Raw genomic sequence first — 23,324 nt, 5'->3', positions numbered from 1 at the left:
TGCTCATTATCATTAATCTTTATTAACCCAGCTCGTTCCACTGTGATTCAGACTTTTGTTTTTCTTTCTAAGTGTTATATTTTTAATATAAAAATATATTCGAAGCAACCTACTTTTTAACTACTCTGGATTAAATTCAATTCAGCATGGATGTTTCTGATACTATTCTAGAGACATTGTTATGCTGGGAAAGAAAGTTCAGAATAGTTGTGTCATATACTGTGTACCTTGTGCAAGCTGCAAAAACCTGTGGACTTGTTGTAAGCTGACACTGTCCTTAGAATAAATTTATTCACCACTCCTTCTACTACAATGAGTCTTCATGAAATCCTCCAATTAGTGCAAAGTTATAAAACTGTAGACAGATGGAAAATTAATATTTATAGCAAAATGCCCAGGGTTTTGATAACTGGAAACTCTTAGAGCAACAGATGATGTTAGCAGTTAAGATTTAGAGAAAGCAGCTGGTTCGGGAAATCATGAAAGCTTATGTACTTTCTGAAATACTAGGTCATCTAGTGATGACCTTAAATGTCAGCGTTAATGTTTCTGTGAATACCATCTGTGATTAACTGTTTAAAATGAATTAGTTTATATTGGTAAAAAATAAATAAATGGATAAAGATAGAGAAATTATTTTTTCATACAGTCCCCAAAACCTGGTAAAAATTTGCAAGACCCACCTCTCATCTCACAATTTCTAAGAGGTTTGAAAATGCCACCACCTTGACAGAGACCCAAGTAATGCAGAAATCACGAAAACTTTTAATGAGAGAAAGAAGCGATCCACATCACTCGGTAGCCTTAAATGCTGCTGGCCTGATGAGCCACAGGTCAGGGGCGGTGCTATGATTTCATTAATACTGGTGTAATTCCAGAGTAATTTTCCTAACTTCAGTGCTGTGGTTACTTTGGAAATACAATAAGTGGTTTTCTGGTGATTGACACTTGCTCTAAATGTAGTAATCTCAGAATAGCAGCTTGGAAGGGATCAGCACTTGATGTCAGAGGAAAGAACTGAACTGAAGCCCCTTCTTTACTGCCACTGTACACAGCTACTAAACTGGCAATTTAATGCTCTGTGGAAATACGGTTTGCTGGTCAAATTTAATTCCCTCCTAAAATTCATAGCTTGAAGTTACCTTCAGGGTTTTCTGTTAGCGGCTTTAATGCCAGACAGCTGGTCTGTAGCTGAAGCTTTTTAGTTTCAAAGTTCTTTTCTTTTCTCAAAAGGAAACTTGGTAATAGACACGTTTGTGTATGTGCACGTGCACTTCTATAGCATAGTTAAAGTTTAATAAAATAATATTCTGCAGAACAGGCTGGGAATATTTTGTTGCTATTTGCTGAAAGACAGGTCATCACCCGGTGAAGAACCTTATAAGCTTCTCCTGCACATCCATGTTTCTGATCAGCCCAAATTGCTGCACAGCTATGTTGTGAGCTTGGGGATAGTCCAGGAAACCTCCCCTGAGGGCTGCTGCAGGGGCATTGTGTGTGCACAGGGACTCGAACAAGTTTCAGTGTCAGCTGGGGGAGGGGGGGAACTATGTGTGTGGAAACTTATTACATGTTGTAACATGCCTCTACCTGTGTAAGGAGTTTCCATGGATATAGAGGCTGGAGTGTTTCAGGAGGAAGTTGCAAGGCTCTCCACACTGAAGTGGCACTTCTGCTATTTTTCAGCATATAATAACAAAATATTCTTGTCTCGTTAAGTATGCTGTTGATTATGACTATCCTATGCCATTCTTGCTTTGTAGAATATTGTCTTAAATTTGTGTTGCATCTTGCCCCTACTGTAATTGTTAGAACAGAAGAAGAAAGAAGGATTTTAGTGAGACTTAAAATGTTCTGATAGGAATAACATTCTCTGCCTTCAGGGCAAGAGCTGCTTCTCTTTCTTTCTTTTTCCTTCTTTTCTTTTTTTTTTTTTTTTTTTTTTTTAAATCAGTTCTTTTTTATTTCCCTGGCAACCTAATGCTATTTCACATATATATTGGGATTGTATCACTAATGTTACTTTTCAGCATCTTACTCTTTTAAGCCAGACCGCTGTAAATACATCATGCAAAGTAAGATTTGACATTCATATGCATTTAAATACTATGGGATGATAGGATGACTTGTAAAATCTTGTAGCTGTTTAAAGTAGCAGAGAAACGCGCAACATTTGCACAAAACCAACTGTGCACCTAATATCTATTACAAATGGTGAGATACAGCCCCAGCAGAGGTGCTTGTGCTCCTGCATGCGTCGCTGCTTGTGGAAATTCCACCTGTGCACCTGCATTTCTTCAACAGCTCTGGAGTCCCACCCACCTGCGGTTCTCTCTGCAGAGCAGCAGCATGTCTGTGCCACCACCATAGCACCACAGCTGCTGCCTCTCCTCCTGGCTGTGCAAGAAGTGCAAGTCCCTTGCATTTTCAGGAACAGTATGTGAAGGGCACTGAGAAGAGAGCAAGGACGTTGCACTGGTGTCTGCAGCTTAGAAAAGATGTTGAAGGTTGGAGTGCAGAAATGAGGGACAAAAATGATGTAATTTTTTTTTCTTTAGAGGTGGCAGCAGACGCTGACTACAGTATGTAAATATTTCTGGAGAAAGGACAATGAGCAGTAAAGGTTTCCTTAGCAAAAGGCATGCAGGGACTAAGCTGTTGTGTTATGACTACCAGGTACAAACTGGATGCAAAGAACCTTAGTGTCCAACAATCCATACGCTGTTGTTACTGTTCGGGGGATGGCGAGCCAGGTGATGGTTTCACCATCTCTTGGATGTTTTCAGATGAAGGCTGTATGCATTTTCCAGAGGATATGCTCTCATAAATAAATATTAATCTTTGGGCTTAATACAGGAATAACTGAATGAAGTTTAATGCCTTATGCTAAGTTTGGCTTAAGAAGATTGAAGGAACGGTGCAGCAATTTTGAGGAATACAAAGACCTTTTCTTGAGAGAAGAAAAGGAACAATTTCTTCTCTGGGATTGGTGGTGGAAAGCACGAGAATTGATGGGCTTCAGTGCAGCAAGCTGGAAAATAAAGAAAAATGTTCCACTTGTCAGAACAGTGAAATACTAGGGTAAAAATGCCTGTGGAAGTTGCGGTAATAATTTAGATGTGGTAAACTATTTCCTTGAGAAAGAGGGATGAACTGAATGACCTCTCAAGTTTCTCCTAGCCTGTAGTGGGTAATGTAGCTGTCAGTTTTATCTCCAGCTTCCTAAATCTTATTCTGGTTATCTTTTACCCCTGCTCAGCCAAAGTCTCTGGACTTCATGTAATGCATCTGTTTAATCCCTTTACATCCAAACACAAATGATATTCTACACAAAATTTCAAGAAAAAAAGTTACAACCCACCATCTTCTTTTCAGGTCCTCCAGGAAAAAGAGGTAAGCGGGGCAGAAGAGGAGAGACTGGTAAGTTTCCAATTTCATAAGATCCATTGTTACTGGATGTCTGTGTTTTTGGGAGGATGCATACCCAGCATGTCTTCATTTTCAGTTTTATTGCTTGTGTGCTCTGAAAGAGAGTTCTGAAAGTCCTCTGGTAAAAACTTGTGACCCTTGGCATATTACCTGGTGGCCTTCCAGAGTTTTCTAGTCTTGGGCATCGTTAATTTGTAGGCACACTTCATAATGCTTGACATGGTACCATTGGTAACACATTGGTAATTGTCAAACCATTCTGGTGTTAGAATAACTCCGTGTAAGTCAGTAGTTGGAGTACTGTAAGTCGGCATTGCATCAGGCCCCCCTGGTTTGAGGTGAACAGTTTTATAAGGAAATAAAGGAGGAAATAAAATTACTTATGTTAAGAATGTAGATATTCAGGGAAATAATGTGGTAAGTAGACTATGTATGAGAGAAATTTTGTTTACTAGAAATGAATAGCAATTAAGTTCTTACAAAAATAAGAAAAACATTTGTCGGTTTGTTACCCTGTACCAGGGAGATTGCTGTTGAGAGAATCACGCTGTTGGTGCAAAGCTTGAAATTTCATTTGCGACAATGGTGTGAGATGCTGAGTATCTCTTCCTGCTGACCTTCATGGGAATTGAACTGTTGATTAGCTTGCCGTGTTGAGTTTTTCATAACGGTGAACTTTCTGGAGATGATGCAGGACAAAATGAGCATTTCTGTTCTCCTTGACTGTCTCATCTGATCTGCCAGCTAGGACAATCTTCCAATCAGCTTGATTTCTGTAGATCTTCTGTAGTCTTTCTTATCTCTGTAAATGATCGTTTATCTGGTTCCTGAAATCTATGTCCTTATTTTAATGCATCACAAAATTGAAGCCAAGCCCTGCCAAAGGTTAATGCAAATCACCTTGGTGTTTCCATTCAGTATTGGCTTAGTATTTACTTCAGATAAAAATGCTATGGTACAGAAGGAAATTCTGTGGTTGAAGATTGTCTTACAAATGATCCTCGCAATTACATTGCCGGATGGTGTGGATTCATTTTACATCTCAAATAAACACATATTAAACTATTAATAAAGGAAATTGTTCTCTCTCATTTAAAAGCAGACCTGCACCTTAAAACGCTGTTTAAGAATGTTTACCAGGATAAAGAAATTACCTTAGTTACTGGACAATAAAATCGCATTGTTAAAAGCAAAGGGCTGTCAATATTAAAAGCAATCTCAAAGTACAGCTGCTGCTGTTTTATACTCCTTTTGCATTTCACTTGACTCAGAAATTAGAGAGAGGCATAAAAGCTTAATGAAATGCCATTGATTTGGGAGCTGCAGCTGCTCAACTTAATAAGACTGAAATTGTAGATTTGATTTGTGGCCCTTTGATAATGTTTCCAAGAACTGCTACACAAAAGTCTTTGAATCTAAATAATTGAAAAAATGTGTAAATATCACTTCATGAAGTGTGACATTTTAATAGGGAGCATTTTATATGTGTGCCTTGAGAAAGGAAGGTGATGAAAAGAAAGTTCAGCTCTGTCAGGTGGCCACTGAAACCTTCCCTCATAGGCAAAGTTGGAAGGCTGGAAGATGCTGGTGCACGTATGTCTTGACAAGATGCCCAGGTTAAATGCCAAGGGTACTTTGTGCAGTTTTGCAGCCAAGCTGTGATCGAATGCCAGCTGTGTGGCTAACTGGTGGGGTGGGTACATATGCTTTATGTGGAGTATGGCAACATGAATTGTAGTCAATGACTGGTATTTTTGGACTGGCATGAAATTGCATGGAAATGGATGGAGAAGCAATTTGCATAAGATTGCATGACTGTAATTGAAGAATTGATAAGGTAAGTGCATGCATTCAGGCATTCGTCATATTTACAAGTTGCAAAGCACAGCCAAAGTTAAAAAGTACTTGAATGGGAAAATGTGTACAGTGTATTAGCAGTGTTGCTCACTTAAAATCCTGAGGCCTTGTGCTTGGCTTCATACATGTGTCTTCCTTTAATAACTGCATAAACTTACATATTCTTTTTTCTCTTTTGTTTTACCCTCTTTTCCTCTCCCCCACCCCACAGGACCTCCTGTAAGTACAGTGATACATTGTTGGTTCTTCCAGAATCAGGGAGAAATCTGTTAGATCCTGTTAAGTTACCACCGTGATAAAATGATCTAATGTCATCAAGAGGGACTTTTGATATTTATACTTACACAGCGTAAACACTAATTATCTTGGAGCTGAATAATTTAATTGGAAAGTTCCTTAAGAAAAAAGTCTTAAAACCGTAAGGCTTTATATTCAGCACTCAGATGGCAGTTTGGACCACAATTCCACGTAAGTATGTTACGCTCGTTTTGCTTATGACTTGATAACAGATATTTTACTGCAGTGTAAAAATGTGTGAATATGCCAGACTGAGTCACTTTTGCTGGGTAGTAACTTCTTCTGTGGTTATCACAAAGTCTTGGGGTGCAGGCTCCTTGTCCCTTGGAGGTATGCAGCCTCTCCAGCACATTGCAGTGTAATTGCAACTGAAGCCAGGAAGTGCTTGTGTAAAATGAGTATTAAATAATACTTGTCAGTTTAGAAAGTTGGCTGGATCTTGTGCTAATCCTGTTGGTAAGAAAACAGTTTCTGTCTTCTGTGGTTTTATGGTTGTTTTGGGGTTTTTGTTTGGCTGGGTTTTGTTTTCTGTGTTGTATATTCCCAGGGTAGGTCAAAAGACTAACTTGAAGAACAGAATTGAACACATATATCTCAGATATCTGTATTTTTCATGTCATCCACATGCACCAGATGGTGTAAAAGTGTGACTATTAAAACTATTTCTTTTACCGTGTTTGCAAACTTCTATGTTTTTTTTCTTTGATAGGTATTGTATTTCCACAATACTTTCAGGACCAGATTATCTGTCTGTTCTATGCTATGTGCATGTTTGAGAACAATGAATTAATATGTTGAGGTTCTTCTGTGACCTAATGATTTTCTGTAAACTGTGTATACTGAGCAGTGATACTACTTATGCTTGAAAGATTTTGACCATGTGCTCAGCAGTTCATAGTGGCAAATTCGTTTGACAAGCCATCAATGAAAAGCCAGGCTTAATGCATAATGCTGCTGTGTATTTGAAAGAAACACTGGCTTCCCCAATTTCTTTTGCTGTCTTCCCATGAAACACAAAGAGCAACCATAAATCATGATACAAACCATTTTCCTGTAGCAAGACAACGTGGCAAGAGTTCACTGTGTGCCTCGTTATGAATGTCTTTGGCTTCAGCTCCCCACTGTTTTTGTATAGGTCCATTTAAAAAACAGAAAAAGACTTAACTGTACCAATATTAACACAAACCTAAAATAGCTCCCAAAATGTAATAATTTTAAGAAGTATCTGACTTAAAATTCCAAGTTTCATTCTCAAAACTTAAAAGATTTCATCTTGGCTGACACACAGTAAGGGTTTAAGTTGCTACAAGGCATTTAAAAATATAATTTCTGTTCCTAATACACTTTTTTATTTTCATAGACACAGTCTGGCTAGGGGAAACTGTTGTGAACTTAATTATTGTTTTCACCTGGGAGATTGTGTTATTTGTTTTATTTAAAATAGCAAGTATTTGTATATCCCACATAACACTGCATGGAATTAGGTGTATGTTGTATTTTCAAAGGCTGCTGCAGTGCTGTTTATTTTCCTTGTAAATGACTACTGGCTGTCACATACAATAACAGTCAAAGGCTGAGTTTTTTCAAATTATTTTTAATGATCTCTTATACCATTCTCAAATTGCTTCTTTGGTACCTATGTTGTAGTTGTAGCTTATGTATCTAATTCTTTACTGCCTAAGCGCTAAAGTTTTTTTTTTTCTTTTAACCACATATTACCCTTCAGTCTGCATGGACGATTCTCTTCATAGTAGAAAGGAGTTTCAGTGAGCATCAAAGTAGCCAGTAGCCTTTCAGTTAGAGGGTTTATTTAAGTTAAAACATACAACTTTCACTGTGAAAGCCTTATTTCTTCACTGTGTAGTACCTATTTGATATTTATTGGTTTGTAATATTGTCATATATAAAAATTAAACAATATGCAAATTATAATTTACCAGTAATGTACTCTGCATGTTTGTTATGTCATATGTCATGACTGTGTTGTTAATGTGTGTCATACCATTTCATCTCATTCAACCAGGGTCTACCAGGGCGAAATGGCTATCCGGTAATGCATCATATATTTATGATAGCGTATATTACTTTAAAATCATGTTGTATTTTGGTGGGGTTTTTTATTACTGTCAAAAAGACCTTTTTTCTGTTTCTCAGATGCCTAGAAAATATAGGACTTTCCTTTAAAAACAAAATGAAAAACCTTTTAGAAGTTTTGAATAAGAACCTGTTTACAATGCATAAATGCAATGCACTGATTATTGGACAGTTTACATATTTTGTGTTGAGTTTCTGCATTCTTGCATACAAAAATAATTTTTTTACTTTAATTTTTAAAAAAAAATCTTTAGCAAGCTACTGCATCTCAATTTTCCATATTAGAAAGCTGCACAATTGACATATGGAACCTCTAAGTCCTTTCTTTTTACTCTGTCCTTTTTCTCTTGACTGCTTCATTCAATGCATTTTGAGCAAAGTAAAATGCTATTACAGAGGTCCTAGGAGTTGGCTGCATTGTCTTTTGCAGAGTAATTTCTGATAATGGAGATGCAATTCATTTTTCTGTCAGTTTCATTCATATCTTTAGGATTTATTGCCTGAAAAAATAAAATATGAAATAATGCATCTTTCTAAAATCTATTAATAACCTATTTCTTTCAAGTAGTCAGGCAAGCTGACTACAGTGTCCCACTCAGGGAAAAAAGCATACGCCTACCGTCACATGTGTATTAGAAACCAAATGACAAAATGTGTTAGTGGATGTATTTCAGAGACAATATGTATGTACAACATAATGACTGTTAAAGTATGATAATGACCTTACTTGAAGCACTAGAATAGTATAGCTCAGCGGGCCCTCCTATACTGATTTGCCTATATATTTCAGACAAAAGATGCTTAATTTTTCTGTGGCTTTTAAAAATGTTTCTATTCATAAATATGAATTGGGTACCTTGAACACCTGCAGGTAGAGGGCAATTTCATAGAATCTCAGAATGGTTTGGGTTGGAAAGGACATTTACAGATCATCTAGTCCAACCCACTGCCACGGGCAGGGACATCTTTCATTAGACCAGGTTGCTCAAAGCCCCATCCAACCTCACCCTGAACACCTCCAGGAATGGGGATTCTCTGGGCAACCTATTCTAGTGCCTCACCACCCTCATCATAAAAACTTTCTTCCTTATGTCTGATCTAAACTATCCTTTTTTAGTTTAAAATCATTGCCCCTTGTCCTGTGGCCTTGGCAAAATAATATATATATATATCTTCACCTTTCTTATAAGCCCTCTTTATATATTGAAAGGTCTCAAAAATGGCTCCCCAGGGCCTTCTCATCTCCAGGCTGAACTCTCTCAGCCTTCCTTCATAGGAGAAGTATTCCATCCCTCTGATGGTTTTTATGATCCTCCTCTGGACATGCTCTAACAGGTCCGCATCTGCCTTGTGCTGGAGACCCCAGAACTGGGCACAGTACTCCAGATGGGGTCTCGTGAGTGGAGTGCAGGGTCAGAATCATCTCCCTTGACCTACTTGACCATGCTTCTTTTTATGCAACCCATTTCAATGCTTTTCTCTGGGCATCTTCTTTAGTTGCAGAGTCTTCTGAGAAATGTTACCAAAGACACATCATCTAATGTCTATTTTTACTATTACAAGTAGCTGAAAATCACCTGGTGAGGAATCAATCATCGGCATCAAGAAACCTGCTTGGATATACTGAAAATAATATTTGGTTTCAGAATGCATACCCCGATTTTACTCAGAGAGCTTAATCTGTGTAGGTGGGTGCACAAGTGTGTGGAGGAGAAGATGGAGTGAAAAGCTTGCTAAAAATACCTCTTTTGGTCATCATCCAGCTGTAAACTCAGTATAGAAAGGTAGGGATTTAAAAGAAAGAAGGACCACAGTGACAACAAACAAGCCCTTAGGCTCTTAGGTGATCGCTTCTGTGGAAATTAAATATCTTTGGTGTTCTTCATTCCAGTTAATGAGCTTAATGCTCATAAAGTTTACACTGTGCAAAGTACAAAAGCCTCACAGGCTTAACTTCTTGGCCTAAAGTATAAACTGAGAAAATGAGTGAATGTGTGTATTGGTGATGGACTCATGCATGTTTTGCAGGCTTCATGGAGACAGTTTGAAAATGTAATTTTCACATTATATTTTTTTATATGTAATATTTAGAGCCTGAAAGCCCAGGCCTTTGTCTAGGTCCAGCTGCTTTCTTGAAGAGATTTGTTGTGGGATCTGAAGACAGACCTTGGAAGCCATGTTATTGAAACTGCTGGGTCTAATTAGTGGCATTGGTATGGGCAAACTTTAGTCTGAATGCATTTCTGTGCATGTGTACAGGCATCTCTGTGTGCACAGGCAAAGGTGTGCTAGGCACTGATTGAACACTTCTGCCTGCCTGAAAATGACTGGGAATAGAACTTGGCTTTGGTTCTTCAAAGGCATCACTTGGCTGGCTGTGTCGATCTTTCAGTTACAGCCATATCCTCATGCTTTGAGTGGGAAATATGTAACAGCGAGTTCAATGCACTTTAAAAGTACTTATACAGCCCTGTAGAGCTCTATGAAAAGGCTATTAGTGTTTAAAGTTATTTCTCTAGGGTCCTATTTAACTCCAGTAGAACCCTTATTGCTTTAATCTTTATTGGATTTTATAGGATATTCTGTTAGGATAGTGAAGTATATCTGCCACGTATAACCTGAAAAAGCTCTCTGCTTGATAGGCCAAAACATAGCATTGTGATCTCACAAAAGCTAGTGGCTGTTTTCTCCAAGACTCAAGTTTTCATTGTCTGTGTTCATTCTAATTTTAAAGGTAACTTAAGAAATAAGAACAGTAAGAGGAATTACGGTGAGCAATAGAAGTTTCTAGGAAGATATGGTATCAAAAGTCAAGAAAATAAGCTGGACTTACTGCTAATGAGTACCACAGTTAAGGGATTTGTAAGACCATGATTAACTGTTTAATATGTAAGGCACCATGAATACTATAAAAAACATGCATTGGTACAGCTTTTTTCCCTCATTAACATTTGCATAACAGACAGTGACCAAATTCAGAGTTGTAAGTCTTGCAGCTTGAGTTTAAAATTGAAATAGGCTATCACTTGTTCTTAAATAAAAGAGAACAAGAGTGCACAAACATTAGAGAATGAGAACACAGGCGTTTGTTTCCGGGGGTTTATATGACGATGTCACTTCAGAAATAATGCTAGAACTTGGAAAAAAAAAAAAACCAACAAAAAAACCTCAACCACTAAAAAAATCCAGCAGCTTCTGAATGCAGTGAGGAAGCCAAATACACAAACCGTGTAGTGCTCTTCAGGGGAAAAAGAATCTTATAAACTGGTTGAATGGGTAGGAGTTATTTACTGTTTTCCATTGAAAAACTGAGGCAGACTGAGAACATTTTTCCTACTCCTTTTCCCAAGTTGGGTTAAAGATCAAGCTCAACATCCAAGTAAATCATCCTGGAAATTGTTGCATGTCTGGTGTAAAGCTGCACTATTTTCAGAATAAAGTGTTAGAATATGAAGATGCTCACATAAGATTACTTCATAGAAGAGTGGATTGGGGACATTTCTCCTACATCTCTCCATGGTGTCAGTTTGCAGAGCACCTGATGTATTTACAAGACACTTAGGAGCTGTAGAGGATTATGACTGCTGCAGGTGATCATATGAGTACATGGTTATGAATATTCTGTATCTGTGACTGTGATAGTGAAGTAACAACTGCCTCATCTGCAAAAGCCAGCAATATAACAAGATATTTTTACCCTTTTCCTCTCTTGCAATTATAAAAAGAAATTGCCTTAGATAAGCAAAAATAGAAACTTCACATGGTGATTTAAGAAAATTATTTGTGCTGCAATAAATGCCTGCCTACTGGTATGTTCTGGTTCTAAAATGTTTCAGTCCATTTTATACATAGAATTACAAATAAAGATTAGAAAATTAATGGAATAATAAAACAGCATTATAATAGATAAGCTCACTGTGCCGTTAGTAATACAGACAATTGTTACCATACGCTGGATCCACCAAGACCCTCTTTAAAGTAGCAATTTCCATCTCAGATGCATAAACAGAGGACACCTGTGTTGTAAAATCCACATCTCCACATGGCATTTTCTACATGTCAGCATGTGATGCAAACCAAGCACATAATGCGAGGATACTGTGGGTTAGTGAGGATCACTGTAGTTTAGATTCACAGCTGATGTCAGTTCAAAATCATACAACCCATATATCAATCAGAGAAATACAGAAATATGGCTGATGGCATACAGATAGGGTAGATGTAATTTAACAATTAAATGTCTTGTTTTCTGTATTCTCCCTTGCAGCTTTAAATATGACCCTCTTCTTTTTCCTAATAAAGCATGTATAGGTAGTGAAAGAAATTAAGCTGATTTGTCATTTATTTGACAGTGTACATAAATTTCTGGTCACTCTAGGCTCTCTGTTGAGTTCAGCTTTGCAGCTAAGCAGGTGGCATGCAGAAGGCTGTAGTTATGATTTTCATGTTTATGCTTTGGCAGGCATAACTAATGCTTGAACTGTACCTAAGGTCATTCATACTTGCCTTTTGTTGGGCATGCCACTTGAAATTTCCCAGTCATTTCCTCACAACGCACGATGCAACTCTCTGGTGTAACAGAAATAGCTTTATTTATGAAACAAACTACCTTGGAGCAAAATTTTGTGTTCCAAAGAAGCTGTAATTCTAGGACTCAATTCTCATTTTGTATTTGGCAATTGCACATGGTTGTAGAGCAAGTAACCAGTGACAGTTAAAAAATGCCTCTTACAATTTGCCTGAACTGTAACTTTCTCACAAAAAAAATTGAGATTCAAAGAAAATGTTAAATCACTTACAGTAGAAATCTGGTATTTAATTATTACTTATATCTGTCACAAACAGCAAAGGAAATTCCAAACCATCCTATAAGAATTCTTAAGTCATCGGTTCCTTCACCTTGAAGGAGGGTTGCCAACATGATGCGTCATTTTCTTTCATGCTGGATTTTTCATTTGGACTTGTGATATAGCTGAAAGATATGTAAAACTTTACTAGCCATACAGCTCCCAGATGAATATTCCTATGTGGGAGTTTAAGTGCGTTGTTAATCCTAGCTGAGGTCAAGGGCTATAATATTTCATTAAAGAAACTTATTCCTAAATCACTGGACTAGGTGGTTGGATTCTGTGATTTCCAGAAAGTGCAAAATAGAAGTGTTTTCTGAAGGCTGCAGCACGCCTGCTTCCCCGTGTGGTCAGCATTCGGTTCCCATTTATAAGACAGGCAATATGAGGAGGGGAACATCTGGAGCAGGCGGGCACCTGAACAGGGTGTTCTTATAAAGCTGAATGAGGAACTTTTCCCCTACTGGGAATCAAAAAGTTCTTTCATACACCTGTGGTGGGCCCCACACTGCTTTGCATCATCCCGTAATTACACCAGAAGTGATATGGCTAGTGCTTGTTCAAGCTAATAATGTTCTCAAAGATATGCTTTGGGTATTCTTTCTTAATGTGAGAAGTTAGCTGGTAGAACAAAGCCCTAACGTACTTTGTCTCCATTCCTTGGGATCTTTGGGATGGGCACATTTAGTGTGTATCTTGCCTTTTGCATCACAAGGAAAATACTAGGGTGTTGTTTGGACTGCCCTTGTTTTTTGTATTCTCAGCTACATGTGTGCATATTAAAATCAGGATTAGTTAAAGCAGTTTCTGAAAGCAAACATACTTGTCTGGTAGGAAGGATTTATACAAGCAGTGTGGAATGTCAGTTGCAAGTTTATTTCCATGACTGTGTAGGATACAGATCATAAATCATCCTTAGAAAAAGGTTATTTTGGTTCTTTTTTTTTTTTTTATTTCTCTTTTTTCTCCTCTCTCTGGCTTAAGGTAAAACAATTAACATTTATTGGTTTTGCAAATATTGGGATCTGCATAGTGCTGATAATCTAACAGAGGACCACTGAGTTAAGAATTCTTTTTGGATTATTTTATACATGTTCACAGTAGCTATTTCCAGTATAAACTAGAGGAATTTAACCCTTTGCTGCTTTGCTTCACAAAAGGAGCATAATGGAAAAACAATCATGCACATGAGCACTCATCAGTTGAAAAGACTATTAAGTCTTTAATGTAGAAATCAGTTTATTGCTGCTACATAATATTCTTACCAAAATAAACTGCTGTTTGCTTCAGTTTGGAAGGCTGGAATTCTTAGCAAGTGAAGTAATGCCAGAAAAAAATTGAAAATTTTTAAAAGTCACACTATTCTTTCTGTAACAGTTCCTTGTTTTACCAGATCAATTGCAACTAAGATAAACAAAGGTAAGGGCAGAGTCTTCTACTTTTCTTCATGCTGAGCAGCAGTTACTCAGAGAAGCAATCCCCAAAAGAAGTAGTACTTACTATGAGAGGGCAAGGTAGAACTGGGAGCCATGCGAAGAAAAAATCAGGAGACAAATTGTGGGTGCTAAGGAAGTTCTTTATTTCCTGGTACACAGATTTTTTTGTGAATCGGAAGCTGCATCACTGTATTGGAGTTTAAGGCTTACATTCAAATTCATATTTTAGTTCAGTAGTATTAGACATGTATATTGAGGTTTTTGGCCTCCAGCAGTTGGAACGATCTCAGTTTGCCATTTGCAGTTAGCTTCACTGGGTGACATTAACAAAGGTACAGTATTTTTCTATAGCTGAGAGTGAGGTTGAAAGGAAGTGCTCCAAAAGCACCAGGAGTAGCAGACAGGCAGTTCAGGAACTTCTGTCATGCATAACGTAGTATTTGCATACCCAGTCACTGTGAAAGTTCAAGTTGAGGTTCCTTTTCTTAATCAGAACACTCTTGAGTGAGGCCTGTGATTTTCCTTCAGGTAGTCTGACTGATTAGCCCATCTCCGAAGGGAAAGTGACCTCAGCGTTTCCACTTCCAGCTGTGTGGATCAATTACCCTGATTTTTTAAAATCTACTCTGCATATGATAGGAGATCTCTCATTTTAGTTCTCTGCCCTTAGAGTATGTAAAGTGTAATCTGGTATTGCCATCACACGCATATTGTTTCTCCCTAGCTGGGAATACAAAGAAACACACTTTTGTTCTTCGTGCTGTCACCAGCTACTGCAAAACTCTTTCTATAATCTTGAAAACCAGTTATGTCAGAAGAAAGCAATGAGTATGTTTTATTTGGATGTATTCATGTGTGGATCCCCAAAACTTACAAGAATAGTCTAGAGATTTTGAGATTAAACGAACTAATGAGATTGGTAAATGCTTTAGTATTTTTAAAGTTGTTTCACTGAACTATATTTTGTCTTTGGATTCACCTGTTCAGCTCTGGTGAATTTCAATTTAACTTGCATAATTTGACTGAAATTAGAAAACAAGTGAGAGGAGTGTATGATTTGTTAGAGTATGGCTCAGAAAGGCACAGGAATGTAATATTTGCATTTGCAAGTTTTCTTGGCTCTGGGGGTAGCCCATATTCTGTACTGTAGATCGATCTGATTTCAATAACTTTTGTTTTTTTGGCTAAATGTTTTCTCGGTTGAGTTTGCCTGTTTCTGCTTGTGCAGCAGTTCTGAAGGCAGAAAACTTACTCTCTGACTGTGCAATGACACACCAGCTCTACTTAGAGTTAAAAGGGGATTTCAGAATCAAAGTAGAAAAATCTCTGAATTTCTTTCTGGATAGGCAAGCTTCAAAAAGCAGATGTACGAGTATGGAGAAACTTAGTAGTTTTTCCTAAATACCTTGAGGGGGTGAAACGAGCAGCAACTCAACAGCAAGATTTTGCAGAGATGAGCTTTTGTTCTCCAATGTAAAAAAAAAAAACAACCACCACCTCCCCCCCAAAAAACCCACCAAAAAAACCCCAAACCAAACCCAACCAAATAAAGAAAAACACACACAAAAGAAATTCTACTTCTTTTCACATAAATTTCAAAAATGCATAAATGGAATTTGCCATGAAAGAAAAAGAGTTATCGGAAGTTTTTTTGGAAGTTGGACCTGTATATGTCTTTTCACCTACAAAAAAAAAAGAAAGAACTGCAGAAGTAGTCTGAAGCAACATTGCTGCTGAGGATCTGAATTAAAATGACAGGATTCTTCTAGCATCCTCTCAGTAGTCTCTCTCGAGCCAGTTACGAGCAAACAAAATTCCCTTTAGACACTCCATCTAGCTGGTGAATATATGGCTCCAAGCTTTCCCCTTCATGGCTGCTTTATTGTATTGATTCATTCTTGAGTGAGTCTCTTTTCTTCCTCCTCTGTGACTTGCTCCAATTCCTTACCCAGCAATATAGTTTCTAGGTCCCTCAAATCTTTTGGCAGCCAATATAGTGTTACAACTACACTCTTTCAATCATCTGCTTGCTTCTGATAACACTTTTTTTCTCCCCTCTCCCTCTCCCTCTCCCTCTCCCTCTCCCTCTCCCTCTCCCTCTCCCTCTCCCTCTCCCTCTCTCTCTCCCTCTCCCTCTCCCTCTCCCTCTCCCTCTCCCTCTCCCTCTCCCTCTCCCTCTCCCTCTCCCTCTCCCTCTCCCTCTCCCTCTCCCTCTCCCTCTCCCTCTCCCTCTCCTTCTCCCTCTCCCTCTCCCTCTCCCTCTCCGCATTTTCTCCCTTTTTAAACCCTTTTATGTTTCTTCTTGAGTGAAATATTGAAAAGCAGAAAGTTCTTAAGTTTTCCCAATAGTCTCATAAAAATACTAGCACCAACAGAAGGGTTATCCTATCTCAAACATTATCTCCTACCCAGACACTATTCATTGTCATTTTCCAGGCATGACTGACACCTGGGCTTACAATAAAGAACACCCAACTTCTCCTCTCGCTCCTCTTCCTCATCCTCCACACTCATGTGAACGGGTCAACCTGCTATTTTCAACCTTGTCATAAATTTCCGAATGTTACACTTTAGGTTTAAATTGCATTGTCCAGTGTTTTGCTTGAAAGGCCATTAGGACTGTGGTCTGACGTCAGTGGGACAGGACATTAAGGCATTAAATGAGGAAGAAAGAATGACAAAGGTTGTAGTGCATCCCCAAATACTGATTTATTTCCTGGAACGAAATAATCTTTTAGAGTTTGCTTCATACAGGTTTTTTTCATAATGATTTATGCTTTTTGAGAATTTACTGGTTCCAAGTAATTTTGGAGGGGACAGAATTTTATGTGGTACCATTAGCTTTTGATGAATGATTTAGGTTATAGTGTGTTTAAAACAGTAGTGTCTTTAAACTAGCTGCGTGTATATTTGTGCCTTTTAAATCTAGTAGGTACATGACAGAACTATCTGAATGGGCTTGCGTGTGCAGAATTTTATATTCCAGTTATTTGAGCACATTTGGCAGTGCATAGCTGAAAACACCTGCTTTGGAGTTTAAGTTTTAATGCAGTGCATCCGCACCATTATTTTTTTCTCATCTTGTATCCCAGTTGGAAATAATGCATTTTTGGACTAGGACTAGGTATGAACGCTGGCATTTTGGTTATCTTTGAATTCTTCAAACAAAGTTTTCTTTGACCACATGATAGACCAAAGAGATTGGGGGTTTTATCTACATTTTTATCTATTTATGAACACTTTGTTACTTTGGCTTTTAGGTTTTTTTATCTTTTAAGGCCTTTGTAACTGTTCTCTTTTTTTGGAGATGTATCCACTCTGATTGATCTCTTTTGTTGTAAGTCGAAAGGAAAGTATCTCTATGGCAGCTGTATGGTGTTTTTTTTCATTCCCTGGGAGCCCCATTCAAAATATGTGCCTCTGTAGGCAGATAAAAGGAACGTGATGCTCAGGTTCTTCTATCCTAATGGAACAAAAATCAATTTACATACCTGCTCTTGAGTTTTGGTAATCTTCTAAAGCTGATGGTTCCACCGAGGGAAGGTCAAAAATTGGCTTCTGAAGGTTAGTTCTCTATGATACTGTGTTATTTACCAAACAACTGTATATATTTTTTTTAATTAGCGGACTTCATTCCCTCTGAAAAGAGAAAATTTCTACAAACCAAAAAAAGAAATTTACTAAAAGAAGCATAATGGTTTGTTTTTTGTTTTTTGTTTTTGTGTTGGTTTTTTTTTATTATTATTATTATTCTGTAAAGCCATCAAACAGGTAACAAGAAAGATTGTTCTTTAGTAGGGTTTCAGTGAGCAAATGGATTCACTTCCATGGTGGTGTAAGGAGACAGATTCTTCAGAATTATTCCAGGAGAACAAAAATCTAATTCATCAAAGTCATCGTGCCACAGCTGTTACAACAATCTATCTCCCGCTGAATGCTAGCCAGCTAATTTTTGAGAAGTGACATTTTTTCACAGTTTATTGTTTTCTCATCAACATGGCACCAACCACATCAAATATATTCACACAGTGATGTTGGCGTTGATGAATTAGCCATGTGCTTTCTATTTACAGATACAGGAGTTTCAATTTCTTCAGGAGAAACTTCATTCTTTTAGGTAGAATGTAAATTTCTTCCTGCTCTGTGTGTATGTTGTCTGTGTTCAAGTACTTGTTAAGCTATACAGGAATTCAGTAGCATAATGAGGTATTTTTATGGAAACACGTAGTTCTGCAACCTATTGCAAGGCTGTTTTTATGGATGGGTGAAGCATATGGGGGTAAGCACTTTAAGATCACAATTTCAAAACAGTTTATTTTTTAACAGCAGGCAGTTACAATGTGCTGTTTCTCAATTCACTGTACCATATATGATTTGCCAAGTTTAGGCAGGTTCATTTTACAATTTTCTTTTTTTTTTTTTTTTCTTCTCTCCTGAAGAAGTACCTGAGTATCGGTTAGGTATTTCATACTTGGAGTTTTGATCTACGGTAAACAGTGTTAGACAGTGATAAATAATCTGTTTAAAATGAACCAAAACAAAACAGAGTCCACATGACTCCTTTCTTTACTGTAACTTGAGCTATGTTGCTTTTACTCTTTCTAGGGTCAACAGTAGTTTCCCTTTGCAGTAATTTGTCATACAGATATGACTGTACAAATGTTGCAGATGCTGGTGAGATGTATAGGCTACAAGGAGAAAAACAGTGTCTGTCTGGAAATAATCTTCTTGCTAGCCTGATGTATGGAAGACAACAAAGTGCTTCACAGTTTGGGGTTCACAGTCATACTTGGCCCTTTTCTCCTATATATTTGTGATGTGTGCGATGTTGGCCATGATAAATAGAAGGATGTCTGCCTACAGTCTTTTAGAAGAGTTCATTCCAACTTATATCTGCCCAGTTTTTTCTCATGGTTTTTTAGACATATGTATTTCAGCAGGAAGGGCAGTCATAGTTCTCAGATACTCAAAAATGCATCTGCACCACAAGAAACTGCCTGTCAGATTTCCTGCATAAACTATAAAAATAAAAAGTATCTCGGCAATTATTTTTCGGCCGTGAAATATGCTTTTGAAAAGCTGTGACTATAATTTTTCTTGCATAGAACTCTTTGTACTCCCTTATTGTTACCATATGCAGTGCTTTTTTTGTAGTTCAGCCACTCTGAATAGCCAAACTCTGAACAATTTTTCTTTCTTCAAATCGCCTGCTTCTAGACATAACCAGTCCATCTTATGATTGCAAAGGAACTATTAGAGTATTCAGACTGCATGTAGGGCTCCCAGCTGGGAATCTTGTAATCTAGGGTGATATTGCCCCAAGGAAAAGTTTGGAAAATGTACCTGGCATTTCTGGTTTATTTTGGAATCTTTAAAACTGTCCCTCACTTTCTATCTTGTTCCATCATCGATGATTTCTGTCATCTAACTTAGGCTAATATAGGAACCAGAACCACTTCATGAAATTCATAACTTCAGTTGCATGTCCTTTTGTTTTTTGAAATTCAAAGAAATTAAAACGTATGGAAAAATGCAAACCTTTTCTGTAACAAGAACAGCAAAATGCATGTAATATTCCTGCCAGTTATGCTTGGCAGCTTACTATTAGCATTGGCTTATTGCTTCAGATGTGCATGCTGCATATTTCTCTGTACTGAAGGCACTACACTTGACAGGTGGTTAAAAATATAAATTGGAATAACTTCTGATTACCTTTATGCTCATGAACTGAAATCTCAATACTGAGAGCCTACTCTAGGCATGGTGTAGCATTTCTGGCTGATGGAGGTATAGCCTGGAGACTTAATCATGGTGCTGCTATTCTTCATTCTCCAGGTTTTATCAGGACCTTGCTTCTGAGTCACTTTGGTGTTTCCAAGGCATGTTTGAGATCCTTATTAGCTTTTTAAAGGCAATTTTGCAAGGGTTTTTGATGAGTTAATGGCTTGCAACCAAATGAGAGATTCTTGGATTTACAGGATGAGGCTATTAAAGGCTTAAGAATGCCCCCCACCCTCACCACACCCCACCCCAAAAAACCTAAAAAAAAATCCCAAAAATACCAGTGTGATGGATTGGGGAGCAGTTGGAGTTCAATTCTTGAATTAATTTGAATCACTATTTTGCATGAGTCTAGGAGAAGCAAGATGTTGCTTCTGAAGGCTGAATGAGATGAAGTCTCTAGCAGTTCAGATGGGATCTGTAAGCTCCTGGTCAAGAAGATCAAGCAGCTGAACAGTGCTGTGAATTTTTTGAATTTTTTTTAAAAAAACCCAACTTCATTTAAAACTAAATTCCTACCTTGGAATACATTTATACTTATTTTGCAATCTCCAGGTGATGATCCATCTAGTTGAGTTTTATGTCTCAGGTAGTAGCTCATGTGAATTGCTTGAGGGCAGAATTCAGGAAATCCTGAAATGGACTTCTTAGAAAGAATGTTGTAGTACTTCATTTGTCTTTGTCAGTAATTTTGCTTTATGTGGTAAAGGGTTTTAGACAGCAGGCTCAGCTCACCTTTCTTTCACTCTTGTAGAACATTCTTTTCACAGAAGAGTTTTCTCCAGCCCAAATGATCTGTATTATTTGGGGTTTTTTGCAGTAATATCCTGATTGCTGGCCAGAGAGACTTGTTGCACGTTGATTTAGTGTACTTTTTTCTCCCAGGCTTGGAGCAAGTGACTTCTGTACCTGGGCTGTTCTCTCACGTTGTTCTTAATGGCAATCATTTCCATTCATTTTTTGAAAAAGAACCAATAATATTTCATCAGTAGGAGAAATTTAGCTAGCTGACGAGCTTATCTTACTCATTGCCCTTATAAGTTCTAAACCAAAACTTCACTAAAAAGAAATCTTGTCAGACTTGCTAGGAATTATATAACCTTGCTAGGAATACTATACTACGTCTAATTAAAGTAAGCCTTGATAAACCTGTCATTAACCAAAGGAGAGAAAAAGACAGACATGGAGATTCATCATTTTAACGGTGTTGTGATGAGGAAACCTGACAGTTGTGTGGTTTTAAACTTCTATCAATCTTGAACTAAAATAGGTGGTTTGAAAAGGCAATGTGTCATCTTTCACCTTACCTGAATTTAGTGGGGTTGCAAACCTGCTGTCTGAGAGAGATTTCCTTTCTTTTCCCACACATAGGTATTTTAAAATTCAGTCTGACACAGTAATGGGCATGCAGCTCATACAGCGGCTGTAAAGCTAGATTCCTGCGTTCTTCTGAATCTCCTATTGTATATGGATTGACATAAGAGATTTCCAAGCAGTTGCAAGTACCAATTTAACAATCCAGCTTACTATAAATTTTTTAGAAATGTGGAATAATTTAGCCAATTTTATCAGGGTAAGAATTTCTGAATTCTGAAATGCTGCTGTAAGAGTCTAAATTAGTGTATCTTAAGACTGCCAAATGTGTGATCTAAAAAATTACTGGGGGACACTTTAAAATGTTGGGGGGTTATTTATTAACAACTGAGTGCTGAACCACACGCCTATTAAAATCAATCTGAAAATGCACTTTTAATTCAGTGCATTACAAACTGAGTCCAGAAAAGACTTGAATACTGGCCAACTTCAGCTACAGCATTGTTATGTCTCATTAGCTTTATTTGTTGGGCCAACACTGGCCATGAGAAATGTTGAAATAACCTCGGCCACTTATTTGTGCCATGAAGTTCCAGTAAATTGAAATACAGTCTACCATGGTGTCACTGGGATTCTGTTCAGTTTTCTGTATTCATACCTCTCTCTAAGATGCAGGTGTTTCTATATTAATTTTGTGTTTGTGGAGATTTTGAGATACCTATGGTCTGCACTGGGGGAGAGATGATTTTTTTTTTTTTTTTTGCCAAAATACTTGATTTCACACCAAATAATCGGTAAATACAGAGAGTTGCCAAAGTCTGAGAAGTCATTAACATTTGGAGATAATAATTGACCTGCTTGTAATTTTTTTATACTCAAAACTAGAACTAATTTGCAGTGTCAAAATTTTTCTTCATTTTTTCCACAGAGAAATGTGTTTGCAACATTTCTCTGCATGCTTCCAATTAATATAAAAGCTACAAAAATTATGCATTCTTAAAATATGCCAATCTATTTTATTTTAAAACAAAAAGCCAAACCCCTTCCTTTAGGTAGAGGGTGGTCTGCAACTTATAAAGAAGAAATGACATCTGTTTCTGTTTATTATGTATCTCCTGCTTCACAAGTCAGTCTTCTGATGAGTATTCCTTAAACGAAAAGGATCACTGAAGGATGAGTGGAGAACTTAGAAGTAAGAAGACAGGCTGCATCTTCCTTTTTTCCTTCCCTTGGAAGATTTTTTTTTAATCACTTAGTAGATTTCAACATGTGATACCTTTTCTTATCTTCACTTTTCACTTAGAATTTTCTGAAGAAATTAATATTACATTAAAACTGCCTAAAGTAATAATACTGACTATCTTTGTGGTAGGAACACACTCAAGATTTTTGATGCATTTGCTTACGTATTTAATTTCTAGCAATAACCCCTAAAATCCTTAAAATACTTACCTCCAGAGTAACCCATATGTAAAAAGATACTGCTTAGATGAAAAACTACCGATTTTGTATAGCGTTCAAAATCTGACTAAAAATATCTTTCTTTGAGAAATGTTACATTTACAGTCTTCATGAGGAAAAAACCAGACCAAAATGGCACTCATACCCCCCTTACTCCCGTGTGTTGTCTCTGTCCATATTAGGGTTTTTATATAGGTAGGTAGTGAGTAAATAGCTGGGTACTATTTGGAAAAAAAGCAACATACTGTACAAACACCTTTGGTTTGGTATCTTGGAAAAAAATGTATGTAATGCTGTAAGTAAATATCCAGTGTCGTGGTTTAACCCCAGCCAGCAACTAAGCACCACGCAGCTGCTCCCTCCCTCCCTTCCTCCGCTGGTGGGACAGGGAAGAGAATTAGAAGGGTAAAAGTAGAGAAAACTCATGGTTTGAGATAAAGACAGCTTAATAGGTAAAGCAAAAGCTGTGGACACAAAATGAAACAAGGAATTCATTCACCACTTCCCATGGGCAGGCAGGTGTTCAGCCATCTCCAGGAAGGCAGGGCTCCATCACGCGTAACAGTTACTGGGGAAGTGAAATAACCATCACTCTGAATGTCGCCACCTTCCTCCTTCTTCCCCCAGCATTGTATGTTCAGCATGACACCATATGTATGGAATATCACTTTGGTCAGTTGGGGTCAGCTGTCCTGGCTGTGTCCTCTCCTAAGTGTTTGTGCACCCCCAGCCTGCTCGCTGGTGGGGTGGGTGAGAGGTGGAAAAGGCCTTGGCTCTGTGCAAGCGCTGCTCAGAAGTGACTAAACCA

General features: G+C 37.7%; 1 protein-coding gene across 1 annotated transcript in view; it reads left to right on the top strand.

Annotated features, from left to right (window-relative positions):
- The window catches only part of COL25A1 (collagen type XXV alpha 1 chain), a 319,468-nt gene that overhangs the window by 165,183 nt on the left and 130,961 nt on the right, over positions 1–23,324 (top strand). The window contains exons 3-4 of the mRNA XM_056359942.1: positions 3,376–3,420; positions 5,498–5,505. Coding sequence (XP_056215917.1) covers positions 3,376–3,420; positions 5,498–5,505 — 53 coding nt within the window. The remainder of the gene's footprint in view (positions 1–3,375; positions 3,421–5,497; positions 5,506–23,324) is intronic.

Source organism: Falco biarmicus, chromosome 1, assembly GCF_023638135.1.
Source record: "Falco biarmicus isolate bFalBia1 chromosome 1, bFalBia1.pri, whole genome shotgun sequence".
Lineage (NCBI taxonomy): Eukaryota > Metazoa > Chordata > Aves > Falconiformes > Falconidae > Falco > Falco biarmicus.
The sequence above is the reverse complement of the archived record's forward strand: the minus strand, read 5'-3'. Positions and strand labels throughout refer to the sequence as shown.